Below are 27933 nucleotides of genomic sequence, written 5' to 3'. Positions count from 1 at the left end.
GGCAAATGGGATACATCGTGTCTGTAAGTGTTAGCCTACACAGCTAACCAGAGTAGCTACGCCTCTCGCCTGCAAAACAGCCTTGACATGTTTGTGCTCCGGGTCATAAACAAACCTCAACACATGTCCACTTTCCCACAAAATTACGTCCTATGCGTCATATTTTACCCCATTAGCGCCCACCCTCAAACGAGACTGTGCTGCCCAATTATACAGTAAAGAATAAATGGTTATGAAAGCTGCATTCCAGTACTGTAGGGTAGAGGTGGGCGGATCAGTCCTAATATAGATAATATCGATACCAACGCTGCTGATGTTGATATTGAATGATCCTCGTGTAAAAAGATCGATACTCAAGCTTTTTCATCTGCCACACGCACTGACTGCTGCGCGATTCTAAAGTCTACAGAGCAGCGCTGCGCTGTGTCACACAACATGGAGCAGCGCACCCTTGTATTGTGGTTTGTCAGCCCTCTACCTCAGGAGATTTTGTTTTAAGTTGTGTTGAGTGATATTTTTTAAAACAAAAATGCTGATTGTGATAATCAAGTATTTTGTTGTCACGTACAATGTTTGGCGAAATTCTATCCTAGGTCTTTTGGATCCTTTGGATTTATGAAGCTTAAATATGAAAAATTTATATCGGCGATACTGGGCCTGTATTTACTTGATATTGGATCAATACCAACATTCCCGGTATTACCCACTTCTATTGTAGGGGGAAAAAACACTCAAATCTTCCCCACTGTAGCTTTAGAAAAAACATTGATATTGGCTCTATGCAATAAAACTTTTCTAGTCTTTAATTGTTATTGAGAAGAGCACAGCACATCAGCCACACATCAATTATGTGCTGCAGCCAGGAAAAACAAAACAAACAAACAAACAAAAAACAACTTGCGACAAACTGTTGATTCCACAGTATGAAAAAGGACTGCAAACAGGCTTTCAGAGCTGTGACGGAACTGCCTTTAGACAACAGAAAGTATCTCAGCATGTGCACGTCTAGAGAATACAGCAGACACCATCAAACAACAACAGCTAGCAGCTAAAGGACCATGCACAGGAAATGGTGAAACATTTTGATCACACCAAGCTCAAAAACGCACAGGATAAAGTCTGTGAGTTGAGAGGATCAGCGCTCAGAGGAGGCTGACTGGATTGAACACGGTTGGATGCACAGAGATTAAAGACCCAAGATGGACTCCTTTCAAATTTCAATTAGTACTGTTTTTGTTGCTCTTCTGTTTTTGTTTTTTTTCTTCTATTTGTTAAGAGGTTCTTATGAAAACCTTGTAACTTTTAGAATGGTCTAAGCAGTGGCTTGCCCCTCTGAGTCTGGTCTGCTTGAGGATTCTTCCTCATTGTCATCAGAGGGAGTTTTTCCTGACTTGCTCAGGGGGACTGATAAGGTTTGACCTTACTTGTGTGAAGCAATTTAAGGCAGCATTGTTGCGATTTGGCACTTTACAAATAAAATAAATTGAATAAATTTTAATTTCGGCTTGTAATTTTAACGTGACACCAAAGTGACACATTCAAATAGAAATAATTTATTTCAAGCTGTATTAACAAAATGAAAACCAAAGCCTTCTGTAAAATTAAAGTAAAAGAGGCATAGATCCTTCCTGTTGAGATTATAATCCCATTGTTCACGTTTGTGGATCACGACAGGTTTTTGGGAATGGTTACAATGCCACCATGAGAACTGGTTGCACACTACGACATGCTCCGACTGAGTGTCCGATTGCTTTTATTCATTACTATAGTAACCAATCACCTGCCAAAAACGGGCAATGGGAAACTGGCTGAAGTAAAAGACAAGTTTACACTGTGATGTAGCAGATTTTTGCATAAAAATAAAAAGGTTGTTCAAATGACTGTGTCCCAATCCAGCAAATTATCCACTCTTTAACAAGTTGCACCTGTACTGAGCATCTTGCCAAAAAAACACGACCTAATAAATCCCTTTGAAAATAGCAGTCAACAAATTAATTGGAGCAAGGGAAGGCAATTAGAGGCATAGCTTTGATGTCAAAATTTAATTTCACCATGATGAGGTGACATCTGTAAGGTTGCTGTAAAAGTTCCAATTTCCAAAATGAACTGCTGGAGAAAACACCAGGATTGTTAAAGAAATTGGAAAACTGGCAGGTAACACTTGTACATCCAACCAAAGCCCCTTTGTTTAGTGAGTCAAATTCGCTAAACAAGTTTAAAATTTTGGCTTTTCCCCTCGCAACATTTCATAACTAGATAACATTCCATTACAAATGAACTGCATCCTTCAAGAAGTTGCAGGTATCTCAGTGGGATGAGTTGTACCATCAGTTGTAGACCTGGGTTCAATTCCTGGTCATGCTACTCATCTGAGTCCTTGGACAAGACACTTTATCTGCATTGTCCCACTCCACCCAGCTGGGGGAACTAAATAGGAAGTAGTAACTAGAAGTCTAGAACTCCCCCGACATCCCGTCTGGAAGGAGTTCCGGACTGTCATCCACTTCACTCTACAGAATCCAGGGATAAACACAGTCACCAAAAGGCCTCAGGGACTATATATGACTTCTTCTACAAGTACTAGGAAGCCTGAGGAGTCTGAAGTCATCACAATCAACATTTTTGTTTAAAAAATATCACTCAACACAATTTAAAACAAAATCTCCTGAGGTAGAGGGCTGACAAACCACAATACAAGGGTGCGCTGCTCCATCCCTGAGTCTCAAGACCAGGCACCTAAGTGGCTCTAATCTACTCTTTTCTACTCTCCTATTTTACTCTTCCTTTTTAGATATACCTTTATATACTAGCATTTTTCCACCTTAGAACTGGATTATAATATATAAGATATACCTTACCGAATTTTCATGTAGAGAACACAGTATAAATAATTACATAAAAGATAGCGAATCCTATTTTTGTCCAAACAAATGTAGGCTGCAGCTCCAAGTGTTTCGTAAAATTTATCAATATTCAGCCGCTGCCTTTAATCTGGAGCCAAGAGAACCTTGTGTAACTTTTCCAAACACAACTGGGATTTCCACTAATGATTAAAAATGATACAGAAATAGAAAATAAATTGGTCGTAATGATTTTATAGAGGACTCCCCATTTATAATACAGAAGCTAACAACAGCAGAGTCGACCTCTTTGGATAGAAACAAGGAAAAAGGGGAAATTAAGAAGCTACGTGGAAACAAAAGAATCCAGTGATGATCTGATTTTTAATATTATTTGTTTACAGATCACAAGACGCGATGACAATTACTTTATATGAATCTACAGTCTACCAGTCATTTCTATTTGTCAAAGTGTACTACAGGTGTTGAAATATGATCATGTTCTAAAGAATAAATACCGTTTGTGACTTCATGACAGAAGGTTAGCAAAAGGTCACATGTGGGGTGCAGTACAGAGGTCGTTGTTGTGATAGCTCCCCCTTGGGTTGATGCCACCAAAGGCTTTTTTTGAACTCAGCAGTCTACAAAGAGAAAGACGGAACTTCAGGTCCCGAGTCCATGACGTACTAAACCCCAAATCCTGATTCATCTACTTACAGGCTCCCATGAAATCATTCAGCAACACACAAAACTAAACACACAGCCAAGAAAAAAAAAAAAAAGAAAGAAAAAATGTGGAGTGAAATGTATTTTTAAATAAATGAAATAAACACTAAATATCTTGGTAACTTTTTCCATCCAGAAATTCTATGAAAACAGAGCAAGTGGTCCAAAGATGCACAGTGAGGGAATGGACAGGAGTAAGTTGCCAATATGAACATGACTTTCAGGTTTTGACAGAGTGATGTAGAAAGTCTACGAAACAAAAAAGTGCAAATGTAAAATCTCTGCTCCTGGTGCAAAATCCCTCTTTAAGCACCCCCATGCTTGAAATAAACAGTGGAGAACGCCTTAATATATGTATCAGCCCCCAAACAAATCAATATTGGTTGGTCTTTTGTCAGTAATATTCTCTGAAAAAGAAGTACAAAACTTATGATAGCGATAGGTCTACTGAGATATACATAAAAAATGCCAATGATTCAGAGCATTTCATTATCAAACCTGTATAGCGACAAAATTAAAAAACAAAAAAGAAAAACCCCACACACAATGAATTGTAGCACTGTGAGACAGGGTGACGCAGATGGTATTTTAGAGCATAACTAATGTGTAATTAAGATGTAACCAAAAACAAATGGTACCTTTTACCCAGAGCAGGAGAGAACAGAGTTATACTCTACCCCCCGCTCCCAGAGGAGGAGCAAGGATGGACCTGGAGTGGAAGGATTTTGGCTGGAGCATGGAGCAGCATATTTGGAATAAGGCTAGAGTGCATGCGCTGCTACAGAACGTGCAACAAAAACCAACCAACCAAGAACAATAACAAAAATCAGAAGAAGTCTGAAGTGGACCATGCTGACAGCTAATCAGGGTGCTCCTATTTAGCACATGATGCTTTTGAACAAAAGGCCACTGAGAATAATTGATTAATTTAAATTTTCGATGCAGTGGGATAAGTCACATGCGATCACAATATACAATAAACAAATATTTCCACAATGTTGATTTTTGGTGTTCGCAGCAAATCGATATTAAAGTCCACTCATAACATTGCTAACCTAACCTTATCACAGCAATAACACTATTCTGGACTAATTACAAAGAGCTATTGCATGTCAAATCAAAATCAAATCGATTTTATTTATACAGCGCCAAATCACAACAAACAGTTGCCTCAAGGTGATCTATACTGTAAGGTAAAAGCCATACAATAATTACCGAAAAACCCCAACGGTCAAAACGACCCCCTATGAGCAAGCACTTGGCGACAGTGGGAAACAGGAAGGTACAATTTTTTCACAAAATATATTCTACATAAAATAAATTCTTATATTATTATATTAATATGAGGTACAGTTTATGAAACTTTGATAAAATTAAGTAATTTTGTCAAGCAGAGAAATCCACTGCTTCACTCTCACCCAATCTACTCTTTACTTAATGAGGTGTCACGCACAGTATATATAAAAGGAATGACCTTATTAAACTGGGAGTCAAAGACTGAAGCAATAGCCGGAGGGAGATAAATGGCAAGGTTGTAACATCCCAGGATCAGGAGCCTTCATTATGATTGTTCAGAGAGGGAATCGTGACATTTGTGACTCTATTCAAAAGCTGTATTAGAATGTGAAAGAGAAAACTCTCATTTGCCCATCAATTAAAGACGAGAGATCTGCAAGCTCACCAAATGACACACAGTTGTGCCATGCCTATTTATTTTCATGGATTTATATATATATATCTTATATCTTCTGTTTTTCTTGTTGCTTAATGCTGAGAAATTACACTGTATTTGTGGTCTTTCTGATGCCTGATTATATTTTTCTCTCTGTTTGAGGTGCGGCTCCATCCAGAGAAGGGGGTGGTGTCTTCTTCTGCAAGCCTCCCATCCTGTGCACTGGCATGGATGCCCAGAATTTCCTGTGTATTCGTTTTGTAAATTGTAACGGTAGCATGGCCCAAGCAGAGGGTCACCCCTTTGAGTCTGGTCTACTTGAGGTTTCTTCCTCAAATCATCATAGGGGGTTTTTCCTTACCACTGTCGCCTGCGTGCTTGCTCTGGGGGTTGGCAAGGTTAGACCTTGTGTTAAGTGCCATGAGGCAACTTTGTTGTGATTTGATGCTATATAAATGAAATAATATGAATAAATTGAATTACATTCATATACAACACCCCAAAAATTATGGAATCACTGGCCTCGGAGGATGTTCAGTTGTTTAATTTTGTAGAAAAAACCAGATCACAGACATGACACAAAACTAAAGTCATTTCAAATGGCAACTTTCTGGCTTTAAGAAACACTATAAGAAATCAGGAAAAAAAATTGTGGCAGTCAGTAACAGTTACTTTTTTAGACCAAGCAAAGGAAAAAAAATATGGAATCACTCAATTCTGAGGAAAAAATTATGGAATCATGAAAAACAAAACAACGCTCTAACAAATCACTAGTATTTTGTTGCACCACCTCAGGCTTTTATAACAGGTTGCAGTCTCTGAGGCATGGACTTAATGAGTGACAAACAGTACTCTTCATCAATCTGGCTCCAACTTTCTTTGATTGCTGTTGCCAGGTCAGCTTTGCAGGTTGGAGCCTTGTCATGGACCATTTTCTTCAACTTCCACCAAAGATTTTCAATTGGATTAAGATCCGGACTATTTGCAGGCCATGACATTGACCCTATGTGTCTTTTTGCAAGGAATGTTTTCACAGTTTTTGCTCTATGGCAAGATGCATTATCATCTTGAAAAATGATTTCATCATCCCCAAACATCCTTCTAATTGATGGGATAAAAAAAGTATCCAAAATATCAACGTAAACTTGTGCATTTATTGAAGATGTAATGACAGCCATCTCCCCAGTGCCTTTACCTGACATGCAGCCCCATATCATCAATGACTGTGGAAATGTACATGTTCTCTTCAGGCAGTCATCTTTATAAATCTCATTGGAATGGCACCAAACAAAAGTTCCAGCATCATCATCTAGCCAATGCAGATTTGAGATTCATCACTGAATATGACTTTCATCCAGTCATCCACAGTCCACGATTGCTTTTCCTTAGCCCATTGTAACCTTGTTTTTTTCTGTTTAGGCATTAATGATGGCTTTCGTTTAGCTTTTCTGTATGTAAAACCCATTTCCTTTAGGCGGTTTCTTTCAGTTCGGTCACAGACGTTGACTCCAGTTTCCTCCCATTCGTTCCTCATTTGTTTTGTTGTGCATTTTCGATTTTTGAGACATATTGCTTTAAGTTTTCTGTCTTGATGCTTTGATGTCGTCCTTGGTCTACCAGTATGTTTGCCTTTAACAACCTTCCCATGTTGTTTGTATTTGGTCCAGAGTTTAGACACAGCTGACTGTGAACATCCAACATCTTCTGCAACATTGCGTGATGATTTACCCTCTTTTAAGAGTTTGATAATCCTCTCCAATTGACATCTCTCGTGTTGGAGCCATGATTTATGTCAGTCCACTTGGTGCAACAGCTCTCCAAGGTGTGATCACTCCTTTTTAGATGCAGACTAACGAGCAGATCTGATTTGATGCAGGTGTTAGTTTGGGGATGAAAATTTACAGGGTGATTCCATAATTTATTCCTCAGAATTGAGTGAGTCCATATTTTTTTTTTCTCTGCTTGGTCTAAAAAAAGTAACCGTTACTGACTGCCACAATTTTTTTTCTTGATTTCTTATAGTGTTTCTTAAAGCCAGAAAGTTGCCATTTGAAATGACTTTAGTTTTGTGTCATGTCTGTGATCTGCTTTTTTTTTCTACAAAATTAAACAACTGAATGAACATTCTCCGAGGTTGGTGATTCCATAATTATTGCCAGGGGTTGCACGCACGCACGCACGCACGCACACACACACGCACACGGTAATAAATCTTTCTGTGATGAAACACCTGAAGTATTAAACTGGTCAACCTCTGCACATGTAAATACAAATAATATAGTGTCTACTCATGAAAATATCAGACTGGAATAATTTTCCTTGATGCACATTTTCATAAGGTGAACTTTCACTGAATTCCACCAAAAGGTTTTGGAGTTGCACTTACAAGACCCCAAACAGACACACAGATGGACAGACGTACAGGATAATTCCTATCCCACCCTGCTTTTTTTCCCTTGGGTATACACATAGTGAGAGATGTAGAGTGTAGTCTACACACCCACACTTAGTCTCTCAATGCACATCATCTCTGGCTTTAGAGTCAAAGCAGAGTAAGTGGTTTGTTCAATGTCACTCCAATCTGGCTTTGAAGATACTGAGTTTCCCTGCAGATATGACTTCTTCAGGTAGTTGATTCCACTCACTGACCGCTAATAAAAGTTGTGGGATTGAAGTGACCCTGTTGCGCCCTTCACTGGTCACTTTTTCTCCAAGCACAGTGCCTTCTGGTCCTGCTATCAAAGGAGGCATCTTCTCACACTCCGCTTTGCACTCCCCATGCAGAAATTTATGGAACTGAATACATTCCTTCTGAGCCAGTGGAATACTAAAGCATGCAGGTCTAGTTTCTTCAGTCTTTTCCCATAAGATAAGTCCTGTAATATTGGAACCAATTTTGCAGCACAGCTTCTGTGGTACTTGTATCACATATATATCGTGGCTACCACACTGATGTGGCATTTTCTAACTTTGGGCATATCAGACATTTATACAATGAAAGTAAAACATACTGTAGTCCATATAAGTGAATTATCTACAGCATATCCCTACTACTTTGGTGGCAGCACCTGCTGTTTTGAGGCTACAAGTCTGGAAACTCAGATCAGCATCAACATGTACCCCAAGATCCTTTTGCACTTTCATTCTAGCTCGTGAAACTATACCTGTCCTATCTTTGTGCTTGTGCTTCAGTTTCTTGCCAAGATACAATCAATATGACATTTTTCGCAATGGAAATTTAGTTGCCATTGTTATGACCACTGTAGCAATTTAACAGTGTTCTTGTGAAATTGCAGGCAATAAGTGTCTAAATCAATTAGACTATACATTTTTTAAAATTTTTTTTGAATCTGTAGATTTTGATATGTCAAGTGACAACTTCTGTAATGTTATTTATAAATATAATGAACAGAACTGACCTCAGGAACCTGGCCTGAAGTATCCCACTGATTACCTCAACCTCAGAAGACTTGGTTTCATTCAGCACAACCTGTTGCTGTCTCTTGAGCAGAAATGATTTGATCCACGTTAATACAGCTCATCCAGTACTGAAACGCTTGAATTTTACTGGTGACCACTGATGGGGAACCAAGTGAAAACCCTTCTGAAAGTCAAAACAAATCACATCAACTCCCTCAGATTCTTCTAGAAGTGCCGTCCATTCTTCCAGGGATTGTAACAAGTTGGAAGTTGTAGACCTGCCTCCGAAGAAGTTATAATGTTTGTGAATAAGTTATTTCTGTTCATGTGGTCAATAGTATTGATCAATAGAATTTTAATTTTAAAAGTCGTCAAGCTAACTGGTCAAAATAACTAATATTTCAGGGTCAACAAAATGAAAGCCATGTAAAACAATTTTTTTATTGATATACAACAATTGTACAATAAAAAAAATCAGCTTCATGATTAAATAATTAAACTATAGAACAGACTAAATCAAATCCAAATTTTAAGTGCAACTGAGCAGTCTGACCATTCAAGAATAAGCACTCAAAATAAATGCAATACGCCATGCTGCAAAACTGGAATTTAGCTCCAACACAATTAACTAATAAGATTTATTTCAACTAAAGAGCAACAGATTAATTTCTGTCCAAAGAGATTATTAATGTCCTTCAGCAAAAACCCCTTTCGTGAGACTTTTCCAAGCTTCCCAAATCAGGTTATTTATTTATTTATTTACCTTTAACGTGATTTCTGACATTCAATTCAATTAGGCTGGAATTGTGTGGGTGTAAAAAAAGGGAACATGACAAACTCAGAAGATGAATGGCAACCTTTGCTTCACCATTAAAACCCCTGACTGTGCTGCAGTGGAGTTTAATCTACTGGCATATTACCAGAAGCAGTAAAAGCAGGGGCACGCACAGCCCAAACTAATCACCTTCTCTACTGGGGATATTTTTGTCCATAATATGCACACTGCATTTTCAAGTTGGGCTTCCAGTGTTAATTAAAAATAAAGCTAAAGTAAATTTCTGGTTGCATAACTGTATTGTTATACGAGTAAAGGCACTGTGACTCATCAGTCCCCAGAACCTAACATCAAGCTGTTGGGACATGTTGACTGGGCGAACCCCCCTCACAGTCATTGGGCGCCAAGGAGGAGCTGACCTGTTGGTAGATGAAGGAGTAGAGGCTGACGTCAGGGCGCTGACTGAGGCAGCTCTTACACACAGAGCTGTAGTACTGCATCAAAAGATCGTACACCTCCCCTGTGGAGGAAACAGGAGATGGTGTCTGCTGTGAGAGCTATATATTTTGTGGAAGGACAATTAGTCACACAATGTACTGACGGTAAAGAAAGCACAGACAGGGAGGCTGCTTACCGACTCTGACGCTCCTCTGAGTGAGGAAACGGTGCATGTTGTGGACATCTGTCATGAGCTGGCTGTCACCGAAGGTGAAATAGGCCACATCTCGTCCCGCCTCGGCAGCTGCCAGCATCTGGAGCAGAGCTGGAGGAGCAGAAACCAGAAATGAGTATAATGCTGCCAACACATCAACACAAAACCTGTTTCCATACAGTACAGAGTCTGTGGTGAATAATTCCCATTTTCTTGCTTCCTGTGAAAACAAAGGATTTGAAGCATGGCGGCAAATTGTAATTATTCACATAGAGATTTGATTTGCATTTTAGTAAAGAAATCCTTCTCTCAGTTAATGACAGATTGCAGATTGGACAAATCTTTTACATTAAAAGCTTAAATATAAAAGTAAACAGTGGCTTCCTAAATAACTGTGTAGTTTCTTAAAATGTATAATTTTAAGAAAAAAGTGATGTAAAAATTTCCTCAAGGTAAATTCTTTAAACCCGGGGCCTATTTTCAGATTGTTCTGGGTTCAACAGTGAGACTGAGGTAATTATTTGTGTATATATGCAGACTTCTTTTTTCCCTTATTTAAACCCCAAATCAGAAAAAGTTAAGGTGCGTTTACACATAACCAAGACGTGTTATGAATATCATTTTTCTGTCATTTGTGACACATTCCTGACATTCTTAATGTGACTTAACGCATCTGAATAGGTTTCTTAATAGTGCGTGATATTCTTGATATTCGTAGAGCATGTTTTTGCCCGTCAAAAAATCTTCCACAAATGTCACACACCACCCTCATTTCGTCTCATGTCGCAACTGAGCGCGTTGATCAGTCTTGATGAGTCGTGATCCTTAATAGAACATGACAACATTCATAGTGGTTCCTGTGATGGTTCTTGGAGCCCAAACTGTCATGCGTTATTACGAAGTGACACGGAAACTGTCACGTTTTGACACGACTTGTAACGCGGCGTCACATTTCACTGCGTGCCATGACAAATCAGTTTTCTGTCATGTGCGCACAATTAAACTCGGCTCCAAGTGTCGTTCCACAGTTCCTGCTGAAGCTCCTCAGGACGCTCCTGCAGGTGTTTCACCTGCTGTTGTAACCGATGAGTGGGAGAACAAGTCTGAGCAACCAGAGGAGCGAGAGGAGACTCGCGTGCAGCCAGACATCTCTGCACGTGCGCACAATTAATCCCTGCTGCACCGCATTCAGTTTGATTGCTGACACCAAGTCGGCTAAAAGTTTAATTTCGGTGCTCTTCAGCGCGCTCCTGCAGGTGTTCCACCTGCTGCATGTGCCTGATGCCGCATGAAGCCACACATTTGGCTCTGTCCGTCTCCTCCTCCTCTGTGTGCCACTCCATGGCACAGAACCCAACTATGCATGCAGTCACAAAGTTCTTCTGGAAAAACTGGAGCAATCTGAATTCGGTTGGATGAATATGGGTGTGTGTGTGTGTGGAGACAATTCACCTCGTTCACAACGTGACAGAACTTAACGATGCGCTGTTATGCGCAATAGCGTGCAACAACACGGAACACTATTCTTGACTGTGCGTCATGGTTCCTGATAATTCTCCAGCAACATGTGCCATTAATCGTAATGCGTGGTAACAGGTTGCAGCAGTTCCTGAGGACACCTGATGCCTCTGCCCCGAATAATCACATTCGTGATCAGCGGCCAAGAATGTATACTTCGTGGCATTCATGTCGTTATGTGTAAACGCAGCATTAGAACGATATGGAAAATGCAAATTTAGAAAAAAAAAAAAAAAAGCGATTCTGACATTTATTTTGACTTCTATTTCATTGCAGACAGCATGAACCCAACATATTTCATGTTTTGTGTGGTCAACTTCATTTCATTTGTTAATCTCAATCATTTCTGCATTTCAGGCCTGCAAGACATTCCAAAAAAAGTTGAGGCAGGGCAATTTAGGGCTATCAATTCCATTGTGATATATACAGAGGCATATAACAAAAAGTATGTTAATTTCAAAATATTTGCAGTGCATCCATAAAGTATTCACAGCGCTTCACTCTTTCCACCTTTTATGTTACAGCCTTATTCCAAAATGGAATAAATTAATTTTTCCCCTCAAAATTCTTCTCACAACACCCCATAATGATGACATGAAAAAAAGATTTTGAAATTTTTGAAATAAAAAAAAACAAAACAAAAAAAAAAAAACTAAGGAATCACGTTTACACAATTTTTCACACCCTTTGCTCACTACTTTGTTGATTCACTTTTAGCAGCAGTTACAGCCTCAAGTCTTCTTGAATATGATGCCACAAGCTTGGTGCACCTATCTTTGGGCAATTTTGTCCATTCCTCTTTGCAGCACCTCTCAAGCTCCATCAGGTTGGTTGGGGAGCGTCAGTACACAGTAGGTATGTGAATCTCATCACTGACAGCGATTCAATACGCTTCTCAATACACTAAACGGAGGATGATTCTCATTTCTTGCCAACAAGACATGAGTCCCAGTTCATGACTTTAATCAGCACAAAGCGACTCATGATTGGCATCTTTAAATGGCTTTGACAGGAGTTAATGAAAACACTGCGGACCTGCCGCTGGAACCCATTTGAGGCTGGCTCCAAAAGGGAGTCACTCCCCTTAGAAGCCCATGTTAAAATACCCAACTTTACAGCAGAAATAAACATGTTTGCAACTCAGTACCAAAAACGATTTTGGTCTGTGTAGCTAGTTTTCCCATTTCATGGCAACTGTACAGGTAGTAAATTACTATTTTTAAATAACGCATCGGTTTGAGTGATTTTAAGCCATAAAGTTATGAACTAACAGGGGCTTGGTAATTTTCACCGACAACTATGTGGCTGCTGTGTACTTGATCCACTGTAGTTGAATGTCCTTTCAGAGCATTTTATTACAAATATCTGTGATAATATGGCTTGCTATCTGGTTAATTACACTAACAGACCATCAAAGAAGTCTCCACTCCAGTATTTCCATTTCGTGAAATTTAGATTGTTTAATTTATGTTAGCACTGTTAGCCATAATTAGCAGGTAGATTGTTAACATTATATACAGTCTATGAAAATAATTCATGCTGATAACGTCCTTAAATGTGAGTGAAACTGAGAACAGAAAACAACTAGGTACTGTGTTACAAAAACAGACCCAGTCTGTCCTTTGAAAGCTGTGAATATTTTAAGAGGCCAGAAATATGTCATCTGATTAATGAAGGCTGAGACGGTGGCAAGTTAACAAGCAACACTGAATCAACACATTCAGCAGGAGGTTAATCAAGACGCGTGAGCTATTTTGTTTGCCCTGCTATGTTTAAATATTATTGTTTAAAACTGATCTGACAATTGAAACTAGGCAGCTGCGTGTAAACCCAGAAAAACAGCATTTGAACTTGGACCCTCTTCACAGATGGCATGTCATTACACAGACAATTGGTGATTCTGCCTACGAATGGGATGCAGACTGCTCATACTAATTAACAAATACACATGAATGTGTGTACAGAGTGCACGCAGAGACTTTAGGTCAGCTAAATGTGATTGGCTAGCACAAACTCTCCTGAAGCTTCTAGCTCAGCGACAGTGATACAAGGCTCAGACAGAGCGCCGTAACTGATTGATGGACTACAGCAGACAATCAATTCCACTATTAATGAAAAATATTAACTCTACCTACTCGATCAATAGAAGGAAGGTGACAAATAGGCTTTAAGTAAATCAACGCATTCTCACAAGACAAATGTATGCCCACACTGATCTACTGGAGGCTGAAATTTATTCTGTTATATCAAGAGAGTCAGCTCCATCTACCAAGTGCACAAAGATGAGTGAGTGTTTGTGTGTCTATAAAATCTATAATACGTCAGAGCTAACCTTTCAGGTGTGTGTCTCCCCCAAATACCCCACATCCCCAGTTTCCGGTCGCCACCGCTGAAAGGTTTTCGCTTCTTTCATCTGGCCGAGCAAAGCCACAGTATGCCTAAATGAGCAGAGAAACAGGAGAACACAGACAGCAAATTATGAAGAAAGTGAAAACAAAGCAATTTCATATGATGAGAAAAATGTTTCATCATGAACACAGTCCTCGTAAGACCAGAGAGATATGTCTGAAATTTATCATTCATCTACTATTTTCTCAACAACAAACATTATTTGTGTACTGTGCTGAACTCACACACTCATCTTCAACCACTTACTCAACTTAAGGATCGCAGAGGGCTGGAGCCTATCCCAGCAGTCAGAGCGTGAGGTGGGGCACACCGTGGACAGGAGCCACATACAGACAAACAAACACATTCACACCCACGGACAATTTAAAGTATGCAATCCACTTAACATGCGTGTCTTTGGATGTGGGAGGAAGCCAGAGCACCCAGAGAGAACCCACCAAACACGGGGAGAACATGCAAACTCCACACAGAAAGGCCATAGGTGGGAATCGAACCCATGACCTTCTCACTGTGAAGCAACAGTGCTAACCACTATGTCACCATGCTGCCTGCTGTGCTGAATTGAGATTTTATAATGCATACACAGTAATATAAAATCTCAGTTCAGTACAGAAAAATGACATTTTAAGCACCTTACAATTTTGATCAAATTAACAAATCAAATTATGCATTTTTAACAATGAAAACTTCATGAATTAGCGTGCTAAGGGCTCTGTGGGTTACTGGCTCAATTAAAGCCCAAGGTAAAATGGCCATTTTCGGCATAAAAATGGCCGCCATTTCCAAACGAACAAGTCTACACAAATAGTCTTTGGATGGGAACAATGTCAATGACCAATATTGTGCCCTTGTTAAATTAAAAGAAAAGGTATAGGACAGTTTTTGAGAAAATAGGGTCCAAATACCCAAACTGGTTGTTTTCGGCATAAAAATGGCCAGCATTTCCAAAAGAACAAATCTATGACTATAATTTTTTGACGTGAAAAATTAGAGTCAGATTATTGGCTGGTACCCCCCCCCCCCCACCACCGGCAAAACAAAACAAAACAAAAAAAATTACAAACTGGCAACACATTTTCCATATTTATATTGACTTTTAAATATTAGATATTTGGCATACTCCGATATTTGTGAACATTTTAGACACATTTAATGTGTGTGCAACATTTGCATAATATTGTATTTGTTACAAAATGTGAATGAACCATATTTTATTGGGCTAACACTACAACAAGTCAATAGCAACAAGGACCACCAGGAGGGGAAAGATTATCTCCTTTTAAAGCTGTTTACAAGAGTTTGTCACGTATGATGAGTCTTAAAAATTTTGTGCTATTTATAGAAATAAATACGAAGAAATAAATCTGAATTTGCAATTTTCTCAACTCTCCAGAAAACTATAATAACTATAATCATTTTCCAAGTCAATGAATATATTCTGGAGTTCACATAAATCATCTGTTAGGGAATGGGAAATGCTTTACTTTGCCTGTTTGTTTTAGTTCACAATGCAGAAAGTTTTGCTTTGAAATAAAATTTAAATTCAACTTCTTGTATAAAGACACCTTACACTCTACAAATTCAAGTGGAAATGACAAACAAACAAAAATATGAGATTGTAACTGTACCAGTGCCTTCCAAATAGCAATCTTGCAAAGACCTGAACAAACTTATCTGTCCAGGATTGATTTGCATTTCAGTAACATTTGCTACTTTTCTTTGTCTTCCTCAAAAGGTTTTTCCCCATATTTCTGTGGGATTGTGAACCAACTTTAAGCATTTTGTGTACATGTAGCCTGAACAGTTTGTGAAATACCAACAAAAGAATCCATGTCCATCTTTGTGCACCAGATCTGAACCTATATCTTGTTATGGAGGACAAATACTCCACCAACGAAGCTATAACCTTCCCCAAAAATGTTAGGAAAGTTTAACTGATCCAAACGACAGATCAAAATTTGGATTTCACCCAAAAATTTAATCAGCTGCTCCTTCTACCAAATCTAATACACCCCGACACACACAAGTTTAGAGAAATTATCTTGTCTATAGTCATACAACCAGGTATAGCACTGTAATTCAGTTTTCCGAAAGCATGATGCTGAGCATACATGCAAATGATATGTTTGTGAGTTTATGTTGTCTTTGCCAGGATGAATACATGTCAAGACTTGAACACAACTATTTAGATTAAGGCCGGTTGCTTGGTGAATTGTACTTTTTAAGCAAATATTGAATTAATTGTTTAAAGGAGCCTATGCATTCATTTTGCTTTTGGAAATAAAGCACATAGGGAAAATGAATCATAAGTGGCTATCCTTCCACGGACCAGCCATAAATTCTTCCTGTGAAAGGGCAGAAGTGACAGTTCACTGAACAGTCTTTGGAAAAAAAAATTGATCTTTATGGTGGTGGATTTTTCACACCCTTGTCAGAGCTGTCAAACTCCTCTGTGTTTTCTGACAACAGAGTTGAGAGCATTAACGTCTTGATTTTCTGTTACATATGTGGCTGCTTTGAAATATTACAGACAGGATTGGATTTCTTTAAAAACAAAACAAAACCCTGCAGTACAAATGAACAGCACTGATTTATTACACTGAAGTAATTGATGGTCATTAAACTTAATTTTGGACTGAAAGTACAGTGCAATAAATGAAATTAGGTGAATTCTCTACAAACACACCAATTCATCAGTTTCCAATATATGCAGGACGTATCTCAAATATATATCCCAATAACATCAAAACCTGAGGCAACAGCCTCTAAGCCTATATTTGTCTGAGACAGTGAGATTGTTTTCCAATTATCATATTAATTCTCTGACACTGACGCCATTAAAAGTACAAATTAAACAAAAATAAATGCTAAATGAAAGCATTATTGCAGCCTCCACCATTTCTTTACACTATAATGTACATGTGAATACGGAAGATCAGGTTAGGTCTGAGATTATACAATAGTGCTGCACATCATTGACTCACCACAACACAGAACCAGGATGGGTTCTGGTTAGCAGCTACCCAGGCACACAAACGGTCCATCCCTCTTCCTAAAACTATACAGTCCAGATGGCATTTTAGTGTACTCTTGTATTTTCCAGTTGCTAAAGCCCTCAGCACTGATGCACCTGTGTCCTGGGTCAAGCTCAGAGAAGCGCACCTCATGGCTATAATGTCATAGCTGATAATCCCTCAGAATGCATCTGAGTCTTCCTAATTCTTCATTTAATTCCAGTGATACCCAAGTATACTGTGGAGAGAACTGTTATTAGAAACATTAGTGTTCAGGTCTCATAACCATACAAAAGGGTGGAAGCACCACAGCACTAAAGACTTACAACTTCATTATCAATCAAAGGTATCTGCATCATCAAACACCTCTTTTCAGTACCCTCATGGCTCCTCATGACTTCAGTGCAATCCCTGGCAACTCTCAGAGTCTTATAATAAAATAACCTCAAATTCCTTTCAGTTCCTTCATTCTGTCAAAGACTGCAAGTCATTCACCCAGAATGGATGCAAACTACTGCCAGACAGTCTGACCTTGAATTCTAGGCAGATTACATTTGACAGACAGACAGCAACCTGCTGGACGTCAACTGAATACTGAGAAAGGTACAACATGGTTTTATACAAGTATACACCAGTGTTGGAGGCCTCGAGGCCAGGATTTCCATGTCTCAGCATCGGCATGCCATGACTCGGACTTTGCCTCTGCCTTGCCCCATCTAGTCTTGGTGACTCGGGCCAAAGTCGGGCCGAGGCCATCAAATTATGATATATTTTGTAGAATCTTTAATTCTGCCTGCCGCTGGTTTATCAGTGCTATTTCTATTAATTTTATGAGGAAGGAGAGGAAAAAAAAAATGTATCGGGCATAGGGATGGGTATTGAAAACTGGTACCTGAATATGTAACAGTTAGTATTTCCAGTCCATTTAAATGACAAGTCACATTTCACAATGAAAATAATGTATTGAAACCTAACTTTACAGGAATGGCAATATCAGGCATATATCAAGTTATGTGAGGTTGATATTCTTACATAGTGAGTACATGTTGCGTATATCGTAACTACAGTAAGTCAATCATCAAAATCTCCATTTCTTTGTAACACATCTCAAAAAAAAAAAAAAAAAAATAGCAGCCACAGCTTTACAATATCACGTTCCTTAGTGGGTTAAATATGTTTAAGTTCTTACATTTATACTAGCATTTAGGCAGTCTTTAAATAAACCATAATATGAACATAACATCATAATTAGAATTCAGTCAATTGTCCTCTGTATTCATCGTCACCATTAGGGATGGGTATTGATAAGATTTTATCGATATCGATGCCATTATCGATTCTGCTTATCGATCCGATTCCTTATCGATTTCCTTATCAATACCTCGTGAATTTTGTACTAAAAGTAGGCTTTACAGGTTTTCTATGTATTTCCTTGAATCTTAAAGTAAATAAATATGAAATTAGTCACTGTATCCTTGATCTCTGGACATAAATAAAAATAAACAAAACAGTGTTTCGCTTTGAAGTTATTAATTCAGACTGGATTCTATCATTTTATCTTGACTCGTCAGAGAGCCGTGCAGCGTTTGGAGCTGTGTGAACAAAACGGAGGACGATTCTCGTTTCTTTCTCGCAACGAGACAGGAGTCATATTCAGGGATGAAAGTGGTGAAAAACAAAAAAAGCTGAAACCTAAAATTACCCCCCAACACCACCTGCACGAAAATGTTTCAATTCTAGAAGCTCTGAAATGCAGTCTGGGACTATTCCAGACGATAAACTGGAGTATCCATTTAGGTGAGAAAAAAAAAAAATACAACTTTCCTTATTCAAATTCATTACAGTAGTATTCTGCTCTTACTAGGATGCAGCAGTTTTCTAGTTTGGCAGATAGTTCTGGAGGAAATCACTGAAGAAATTAAACTGAAAATATAGTTTGACCGAAACTGTCATTAAACTTAAATAAGACAGGGATGAAATGGAGGTGTGAGAGTCACTAGGTGTTCACAGGAAATATTTATTTCTGTATGTATTTATTTATGTTCATTGTTAGTTGCTATTATATATTTTCTGTTGTGTTTCTATTCAGGTTCTTTTTGTCTCTTTCTCTAAAATTGTATATAATAATCATTAGATTATTAATATATAAGCAAAAATAAATTTAAGGAATATTACAATTTGAAAACAAATGCACCCGAACGTGATGACGGCTGCAATTGCTAAATGCTAACATTTAACATTGAAAATGCCATAGACATGCTAACGCGTTAGCATCGCTTCCGTTTTTAAGTTATAAAATACATCTATCAACTGTTTCAGAAGACCATAACAGGTCGGTTTAACATAGAAAAGGTAAATAAAACTCACAGACGTATGCTCTTTAGGGTTTTAGCAGGGGAAAGTTAAGCGAAAGAAATAAATAAACAAAGCAATCGATCGAAGCATTGCTTCAATATGCGAACCACCGCTTTGATTGGTTCAAGGTTCAAAGCAAAGCCGCGCTGCAGATAAGTTGATTAAGGACCCGCTGCAGGGTCTGTAATCAATGTAGAGAAATGATCATTTTCCTGACAAACACCCGCCAAAACAACGGCCACTCTGAAGGACCGATAACAGAATCGTTAAGCACAAAACAAGCACATTGATGTCGGTGGATCGAATCATTTCTTAACGATACCCGAAAGGAACCGGTTCTCGATACCCATCCCTAGTCACCATCACTTTCATCAGATGTTGGCATGTCATCTTCAACCACATCCTGAAGGAACCCTTCAGAGAGGACAGCAGTTTGGGCAAAACAGCTCTGAGAACTGAAACAGATTTTCTGAATGTGCACAACATTGTGAATATATGCTCGTTGTTGTCTACCAGTACCAGTTTGAGGAGATAATGTAAAATCTGTGATTCCTGCTGCCACTGTGCTGCTGAGACTTCTGAATAAAACAATGGATGATACAAGTGACAAAACGATGAAGAGAAGATTAGCTGCTGTTTCTTGAAAACCTGCATTTAGTCTTCATACTCTGTATTGGAAAGTCTTCATATGAATGCTCATAGTCTTATTCATTATGGGAAAATATGTACTGGGCCATCCCAATACCACTGGCTAGTGCACCATATTTGTGAAATAAACATTTTTAGCAAAGAAAAGTGGGACTTTGTGTCTATTATATAACTGTAATACCTGCTGTTATTTTATTAGTCCATATTGAAGAATGCACCACAACCTAATTAAAAGTGAAGAAAAACTTGTGTTGGATGAGGAGAAATGTTCTGATTTAGGATCTGAACTAATGCGAAACACAAGAACAAAAGACACAATTATGGGATATTGTGTGATAAAATACAGATGATAAAGTAAAACTGAAAAAAAAAAAGGATGCAAAATTTAAATGAAAAACAAAACAAAAACAAACCTTCTTGAGTTCCCGGTTGATTCTTGCTGGATGAAACTGTTCAAGAAAGGTCTTGAACCGCAGAGCATCAATGGCTACAATTTCTGTGTGTCTTCTCTGCCAAGCATCTCTGAAATTAATCAAAGGGAGGCTGGTTTTCTACATATGTCTTCAAAAATAGTTTTAATCAAAAGGTTAAATATATTTAATATGTAAGCACAGTAAGAGATATGAAGTCTACATGGACAACAACTTTTATTTATTTACAATGATGTACTACTAAGTTGTAAAATAAGCATTTATGATGAATGTCTTTTAATTGTCTATATGCAGTAAATACCTTGGAGTTGGGTCCTGGTGGCTCCCACCCCATTGGTAGGTCTGAGCATAGCCAGTGTATTTACTGTACTGCTGTGAACCTGAAAAATCATACACAGTACTTTGACATTAGTAACAAACAACCACAAAGAAGTAACATTTTTATTTTAAAACACTGCATGTATCACATTTGTACTCATCCTATGTTAAAGCATCTGTTTTGGAGATGTAAGCATTACCTAAAAAGTAAATAATGAATTAATCAGATCAGGTCATTGAGATGCTTCAGGATCAATGCACTGCTGGTTAAAAGGGGAGCAACATGGTGGACAAAGGTAAGGAGTGATCCTGATTTATTGTGGGTAAATTGCCATCAAGTGTTACTTGTGTCACAGAGAAGTCATTAGCTGTTAGTAGCTCTTCTCTGGTTTCTTTCTGGAACTAATTTCCCTGGGCTCTGATGGTTCTGTCCAGCAAGAATATTCCAGCTGTGGTTTGGAGCAGCACAGGTCTTGTGGGTCTTGACTGGGTCCCTGAGAGCTGCAGGCTGGCTGTACACAAAAGATTAGTTGTCTTCCCCTGCTCAGGTGCGAACTCTCCAAAAGCCAAAAAAAACCTGAACTATATCCACAATATGGTAAGCACGATTTATCACAATTTAAGTAACAACAAAAAGACAAAGTTTTTATAGAAAAATACTGAACTTTTCCAAAAGATTACAAAAACTTTTCCTTGTCTACTAATCACAGAGAACTCTGGTAGGTTCTTGTCTATGGGATATGTACCTGGACACAGATTAAGTGTCTTCTCTAAGGACACAGGGAGGTAGCACGAGTCGAATTCGTACCTCGGTCTACATACTGGCAGGCCAGCTCTTCGTATGCTGAACTACCTGCTGCATCTGATATGTAAAGTATGTGGTGAAGTGTTGCCAACTGGGCGACTTTCTCTCTAAATCTGGGGACTTTCCAAACCCTCTTTTTATCAAAGGCGGCTAGTGACAAATCTAGCTCCTTTTCCTGCCATCACTGGAGACTTTTCTAGTATTTGGCAACTCAAAAGTGAAAGCACTTATTGACCTACAGTCTCTGTTCTCACCTCACGGCAGCGGGTGTCCATTTGAGTGAATAATCAGCCACAAGAGCCCTGAAACTGGAGCTGTCTAAGGGTCCTGTCCAGTGGCGGCTGGCCCATAGGGGGCGCTCGGGCATCGGCCTCCCAGATGTGGAGGGGATAAATTAGAATAAAAAAGTATTATCAATGTCAGTTTTACTTAATAGTATGTGCCTACATGTAATCTGAATTATTAAAACAACATTTCCACCAACTGACTCTCATTCAACAGTGCATTTATTTTCACCAACAGAACATATCATTTCTCTTCTTGGGAATTGTGTATGTTGCTAAGAAAAAATAAATAAATATTTGGCCAATCAGCATTACCAAATTTAATATCTTGGGGGCAATAGAATTTTCGCCCCTGGACCAATTGTGTGTGGTTGCTAAGGAAAAATAATAAATATTTGGCCAATCAGCATCGACAAAATTTAATGTTTTAGGCAGGGGCGACCCGTGATAGAATTTTCGCCCCTGGATTTATCAAAGTGCTGCTGTTTTTGGCGGAAACAAAAACCCCACCGGAATACATTGAAGTACTTTGGGACACAGTTTTTGGGAGGTGAGGAGAACCTGGGATAAAGGAGCGACCATAAACTGTTACACACTGGTGGCACTCACGTTGGTGGCTCAGAGTTAGGTCGGTGGAAAAGACGGAGTATGATGCCAACAAAAACCAGGTCCCAGCCTCACGTCTTACAAATGTTGCCAAGTCTGAGTTTTGAGTTTGTTTTTTACGGAGACGTGTGGTCACACATTGAATTCAGGTCTGCGAGGGAAAACAAATGTGCAAACTGCTTCACTTAATAGTTCGGAGCGGGACGACTGTTGTAATGAGGACAAGGTATGAGGATATGGAGAAATGTTTTCTGGATCGAGTCTTCGTCTGTCTGTCTGTCTGTCTCACTCACTCACTCACAGTCCCTCTCCCTCTCTTTTTTAGAAGGTGGTGTGAACATTTTAGTATGTACATAATGTTCTTTTGTCAATTGAGGAATTTTTCCATATTTTGAAAAAGTCTAAATTTGGTGATATTTTCTATTGTGTTAAGGGGGTGTCAACCCATGGGGTGAAACCCATGATCTATTTGGCTGAAGATAATGTCAGTGCAGTACAGTGTGGTGTACTATGTGTGTAATTGGTGTCAAATGGTGAAATGTTCCTTGCTCAAGAACTTCAGTGTTGTATTGTATTTGATACTGTTCCTTTCCAAAGTATAAATGAGACCTAATATAGCTGTAAATGGTTAACTTTATCTGTGAAACTGCTGATTTTGAGAAGGATGTTAAATGATTATTGTGGAATTGTAGTAATTTTCAAACTGTTCATTTGAATGCCTGTACTGGACTAGGAAGGGAACTCTATTGGCACACCAGCCCCAACAAGATTTTTTTCACCAGCCGCCACTGGTCCTGTCACACCTTGACGATTTAACCAGCATATCCCAATGTACGAGAAATACACCAAATACGCTGGACATGTCAAATACATTATGCAGCTGTCACACCATGACGATTTAACTAGCGTATACTGACAGCCTGTTTCCACTGAGTGGTTTGGGTCGGAAAGTGCTTTGATCCCTCTATAAGCAAGCCACGTTTCACTAGACCACAGATGGCGAGTCACTTGATCACAGATTCCTTTAACAACCACCCCCGTGCCTATTCTCAATGCCACCACATCCATTCTCTGATACCTGTACCTGGAATTTCAATATGGATCACTAGTCCACGGGTGCACGTCTTCCACAGAGATTGCCTGCAAATGCCCATAAATCAATCTGATGTAGTATGGCCAGATTTAATTTTGGCCACTGAACAGAAGGCAGTCACTAAGACTTCAACTGAATCCTAAAGGAAAGCACAAGAGGTTTGTGGTCAGATTTAAAAAAATGTGAATTCTAGCAATCCTCCAATTCTGCAGAAACATCCAGCATTTTCCAATATGGCAAATTTTTTTCTAATAATACCATGTCCAGTGATGTTGCTCTAGATGTTGATACTAGCATTGCTCGACCCAATTTGTAGCAACCAGCTGTTTGCAAGGTCAAGGAGGATTACACCATTTTTACCACCATGATCTTGAGATGCTTTGCCAGATCTATGAGGACTGATGTAGTCGTAGCAGCCAGCCCTGTCAGTGCCAATGGTTGCATTGAAATAATCGCCGAAGACCAGCATTTCTTGGTTTCTTCAATACATCAGCATCCATCACTACTGTGTGCCACATTTCAGGGAACAAACATTAATACACTTTAAATAAACTTTGTAAACTACAGTATATTAACTTGCTGAAAACGTAAATAATGGAAGCTGTTTAACACAGCCTGATTATTCTTTAACAGTATAGAGAATGACTATGTAGTAGCCAAATACTACTTCAAATTGAAACATTTTCTGTTGTCCAGATTAGTGAGATAATACCACTGAACTGTGCCTGCTTATAGTTCAGTTGCAGAATGTGCCTGGAGGCAGGTCCATGGACCCGATGTAATGAGGCGCACCCTCATAAATCAGACACTAAACAGACACAGACGGCAGCCACAAATGTAATGGAAATACAGAGTCAATGAGCTCATTCTCGCTGTTTAAGTAAATCTGGCCATTTGCTGGTAGAATTAACTGAAGCCACAAGAGTAAAACCATTGAAATGTTCCAAACATAACTTTGATACCAAACAGAAACAGCACAAACACAGTATTGCAGTGGTACTAAGATACGTGATCAGATCTGAAAATACAAAAATATACCTGATGATGTATTGTGGTATTCATTAATATGCTAAGGTCACTGCAGTTCGATTAAAATCTCTCATCAAATGAATCTTGGAAAAACCATCCATTTTCTTGTGAAAAGTGTCATCACTATGCTTCATAGGCAAACAACAGTCATGTCAATTCATGTCAAAAATAGAAAACTCAGTTGTCTTTTAACATATACAGTAAAGCTCACATATAATGGATTCAGGTGGACCAGCAAATTTTGTCCGTCATAATTGAAATTCGTTAAATGTATAAAACGGACAAAATCAGTTATATGTAAGTAACAGATTATAGTTAGGAGGCGCTGAACAATCTACAGGGAATCCCCAGCACCAATTAGGCTTACGTATTCCCTTGATTAAAAGCCTGACACTGAATTAAGACCAGCTTCATCTAACGACTGGGTCAAAACTTTGTTTGAAAAAATAAATACCTGCCTTAAATAATACATTAACATGGACATTATGTGCATTAAAAAAGATTACATTTGGTTGAATCCCTCTTTTTTTTTTTTTCGAAGTCAGCTGCAGAGTGTTACCTTAAAATCCTAAAGCATGATTTATGCTTCTGTAACTCTCTAACTCTTTGGCCATTCAATGACTTTAACACGTGCGTGGCCCTTTTAAAGTTCCTCATGGCATCTTTATGCTATTTACAGCAGGAACAGTGGTTTTTTTCTGGATTAATTTGTCCCTCAATGAGCTTCACATCTTTATACAATCAATCTCCAAACCAACAGTATGGTACACACAATTTCCTCCACAAATTGCAGGTCATTTGAGCATCTTTTTATGATTCTGTGTTGTAAATTTAGTCATATTTGGAGACTTTTCTGCCAAACATACATGTATTTGATCCACGATCGAAATGTAGTCAGCGGACGCACAGCAAAAACTTTTAAAATATGACGGGAGAGGAAGGACTGAAAATGTACAAGTGACAAATCACAGCCCTTTGTGGTCTGTGTCATTTAGCAGGTGCGTGTCAGACATGTTCACAGCCATGCACAGGGCTGTGATCTAAAGCGGTTTGGTTTGTCACACCCAGGGATATGTGTGAAACTTAACATCATATTACAGCGCAGGCAGCAAGCAGCATTTTGCTATTAATCACTGGCCTTGAATTACGCCCTGCCTCGTTTCGGTCCCATCTCAATTTTGTACCTCTGTTACTGAGCATGTCCAGACTGTCCATCCATCCATCAATCCATTTTTTTCCGCTTTATCCGGAGTTGGGTCATGGGGGCAGCAGCTCAAGCAAAGCCACCCAGACCTCCTGATCCACACACACCTCCCCCAGCTCCTCTGGGGGAACCCCAAGGCGTTTCCAAGCCAGCTGAGAGATGTAGTCCCTCCAGGGTGTCCTGGGTCTTCCCCGGGGCCTCCTCCCAATGGGACATGCCCGGAACACCTCTCCAGCAAGGCGTCCAGGGGGCATCCGGAAAAGATGCCCAAGCCACCTCAACTGACTCCTTTCGACGTGGAGGCGCAGCGGCTCGACTCCGAGTGAGGAGCTCCTCCCGAGTGAGGAGCTCGGGAGGAGCTTGGACTGATGTCCAGACTGCTCTGTCCGATATATGCGAGGGGCTTTTAATGGAATATATTACGATGGCCGGGATGATTTGTCCAATGTGAGTGAAAATCCGTAATACAAAATCCTTTATATACGGTGTTTATTACACAGAATCCATACACAAGCATGAGGACTTCTGCTTTTGTCCGGTGAGTGCGAATATCCAGTTTACACGATGGTGGTTTAGGCGAGTTTTACTGTATATACATTTAGCTTTTACTGTTTAGCCTTTACTTCACTGGTCTTTCTCAAAGATCAAATGGTATGATCAAACTTGCACAACTTTCATGAATATGAATTATGATTGTGAACTCTGATGATACACATTCGTGAAGAAAATTAATGTTACAAATGATTCTTGCAATTAGACGTTATCCTCAAATAACAGGATTGCAAGAATCTACAGGTACTTGTTATAATTCTTTAATTTCCAAATACATGAACAATAATTCATATCTGAGATATTAAAAACTCAAGACATTTTATTGTAATGTCACATTAAAACTGGACAAACGGGGGGACCAAAAAAAAAAAACAAACAACAAAAAAAAAAACAGGATTATAATATGTTCTTTTTTTAAATTATGACCTACAGTCATATTTACAGTCAATAATGTCTCACATCGGGGTGAATGTGAGGCATTATTTGTAAAGCGCTTTGAGTGTCTAATGCGGATGGAAAAGCGCTATATAAATGCAGTCCATTTACCATTTCAATTATAAACCATGCAAATAATGTTGTTTCTCTGGATATCTTCAATACAAAGGTTGATTTCTGCCCATACTGACAAGTAAAAATACAATGTGAGACTTTATGCAGAGAGCAGAAATTTTTCTTCACATTTCCTGGTCAGTACGGTCATCGATGCATCATCTGCCTTCTCCTTGATCCTATTTATACTTTTGACCGCCCAGATGGCAGACAGAGATTTAGCAATTAAGGAAGATTCAATTAGGCCTGGGCACTTTTGTGGATTTCAGTGCAGAGATACAATCCATTAGCTTTTCTACTGTATGCCAGAATGCATCACAGGGGAATATGATTTACCACATGACCACGACGCAGCTACAGCTTAGATTTTTATAATGGGAGACAAGGGAAACGGGGCGGGTTTAATAAAAATGATGGAATGGAAGAATCCATTAGTGAACCAAGTCTTGGGCAGGTCTTCCAACTATAATTAATTCTGAGACCCAGTAATAAAGTTAAGTGGTGAATGTGGAGGCAAGAATGAGAGCTCTGCCAAGAAGTCTGAAGGTGACTCCGCCATGCGACAACCCCTGATTAAGCGGTACGATGGCTGGTTTAAAGGGTGGGGATGCAGATGATGCCTTCTGTGTATCCTAAACAAGCCTTAGACTGAGCTGTATAAATCAGTCAATAAATTGTCACTCTATAATAGTCAGTTATGACAACAATTTAAATTCAACAAAATATTCAGGGCCTAATTTTCATGAAGATCAGGCAGCACCAATTTTTTTTTAATGGCTTGTGCATTTGTTTGATATTTTTGTGAAGATTATGGAGGTCAAAGATGGATGAGAAAAAATATGGGAGTTTTGAAGGTACTCAGTCACTTCCCACACAGTCTTAATTACGTACATCTTTTCTCTTGTTCCCCATATTTTACATGCTGTTTTGGATCTGGGTGTTAGTAAATAATGCATACATGCAATGCACTTCTATATTTATTATAACAAAACCATATGAGTTGAGGTAGGGACTTGGGCATACGTGAACACTT

General features: G+C 39.0%; 1 protein-coding gene across 2 annotated transcripts in view; it reads right to left on the bottom strand.

Annotated features, from left to right (window-relative positions):
• Positions 1-9275: 9275 nt before the first annotated feature.
• The window catches only part of LOC117530881 (poly(ADP-ribose) glycohydrolase-like), a 53994-nt gene continuing 35336 nt past the window's right edge, over positions 9276-27933 (bottom strand). For both annotated transcript variants that reach the window (XM_034193829.1, XM_034193830.1), the window contains exons 13-17: positions 20762-20840; positions 20443-20551; positions 13936-14041; positions 10068-10196; positions 9276-9953 (exon numbers count right to left, since the gene is read on the bottom strand). In XM_034193829.1, the coding sequence (XP_034049720.1) occupies positions 9784-9953; positions 10068-10196; positions 13936-14041; positions 20443-20551; positions 20762-20840 (593 nt within the window). In that variant the 3' untranslated portion in view covers positions 9276-9783. The remainder of the gene's footprint in view (positions 9954-10067; positions 10197-13935; positions 14042-20442; positions 20552-20761; positions 20841-27933) is intronic.

The sequence above is a fragment of the Thalassophryne amazonica genome, chromosome 18, assembly GCF_902500255.1.
Source record: "Thalassophryne amazonica chromosome 18, fThaAma1.1, whole genome shotgun sequence".
Classification (NCBI taxonomy): Eukaryota; Metazoa; Chordata; class Actinopteri; order Batrachoidiformes; family Batrachoididae; genus Thalassophryne; species Thalassophryne amazonica.
This window is presented reverse-complemented; position numbering and strand designations above follow the sequence as displayed.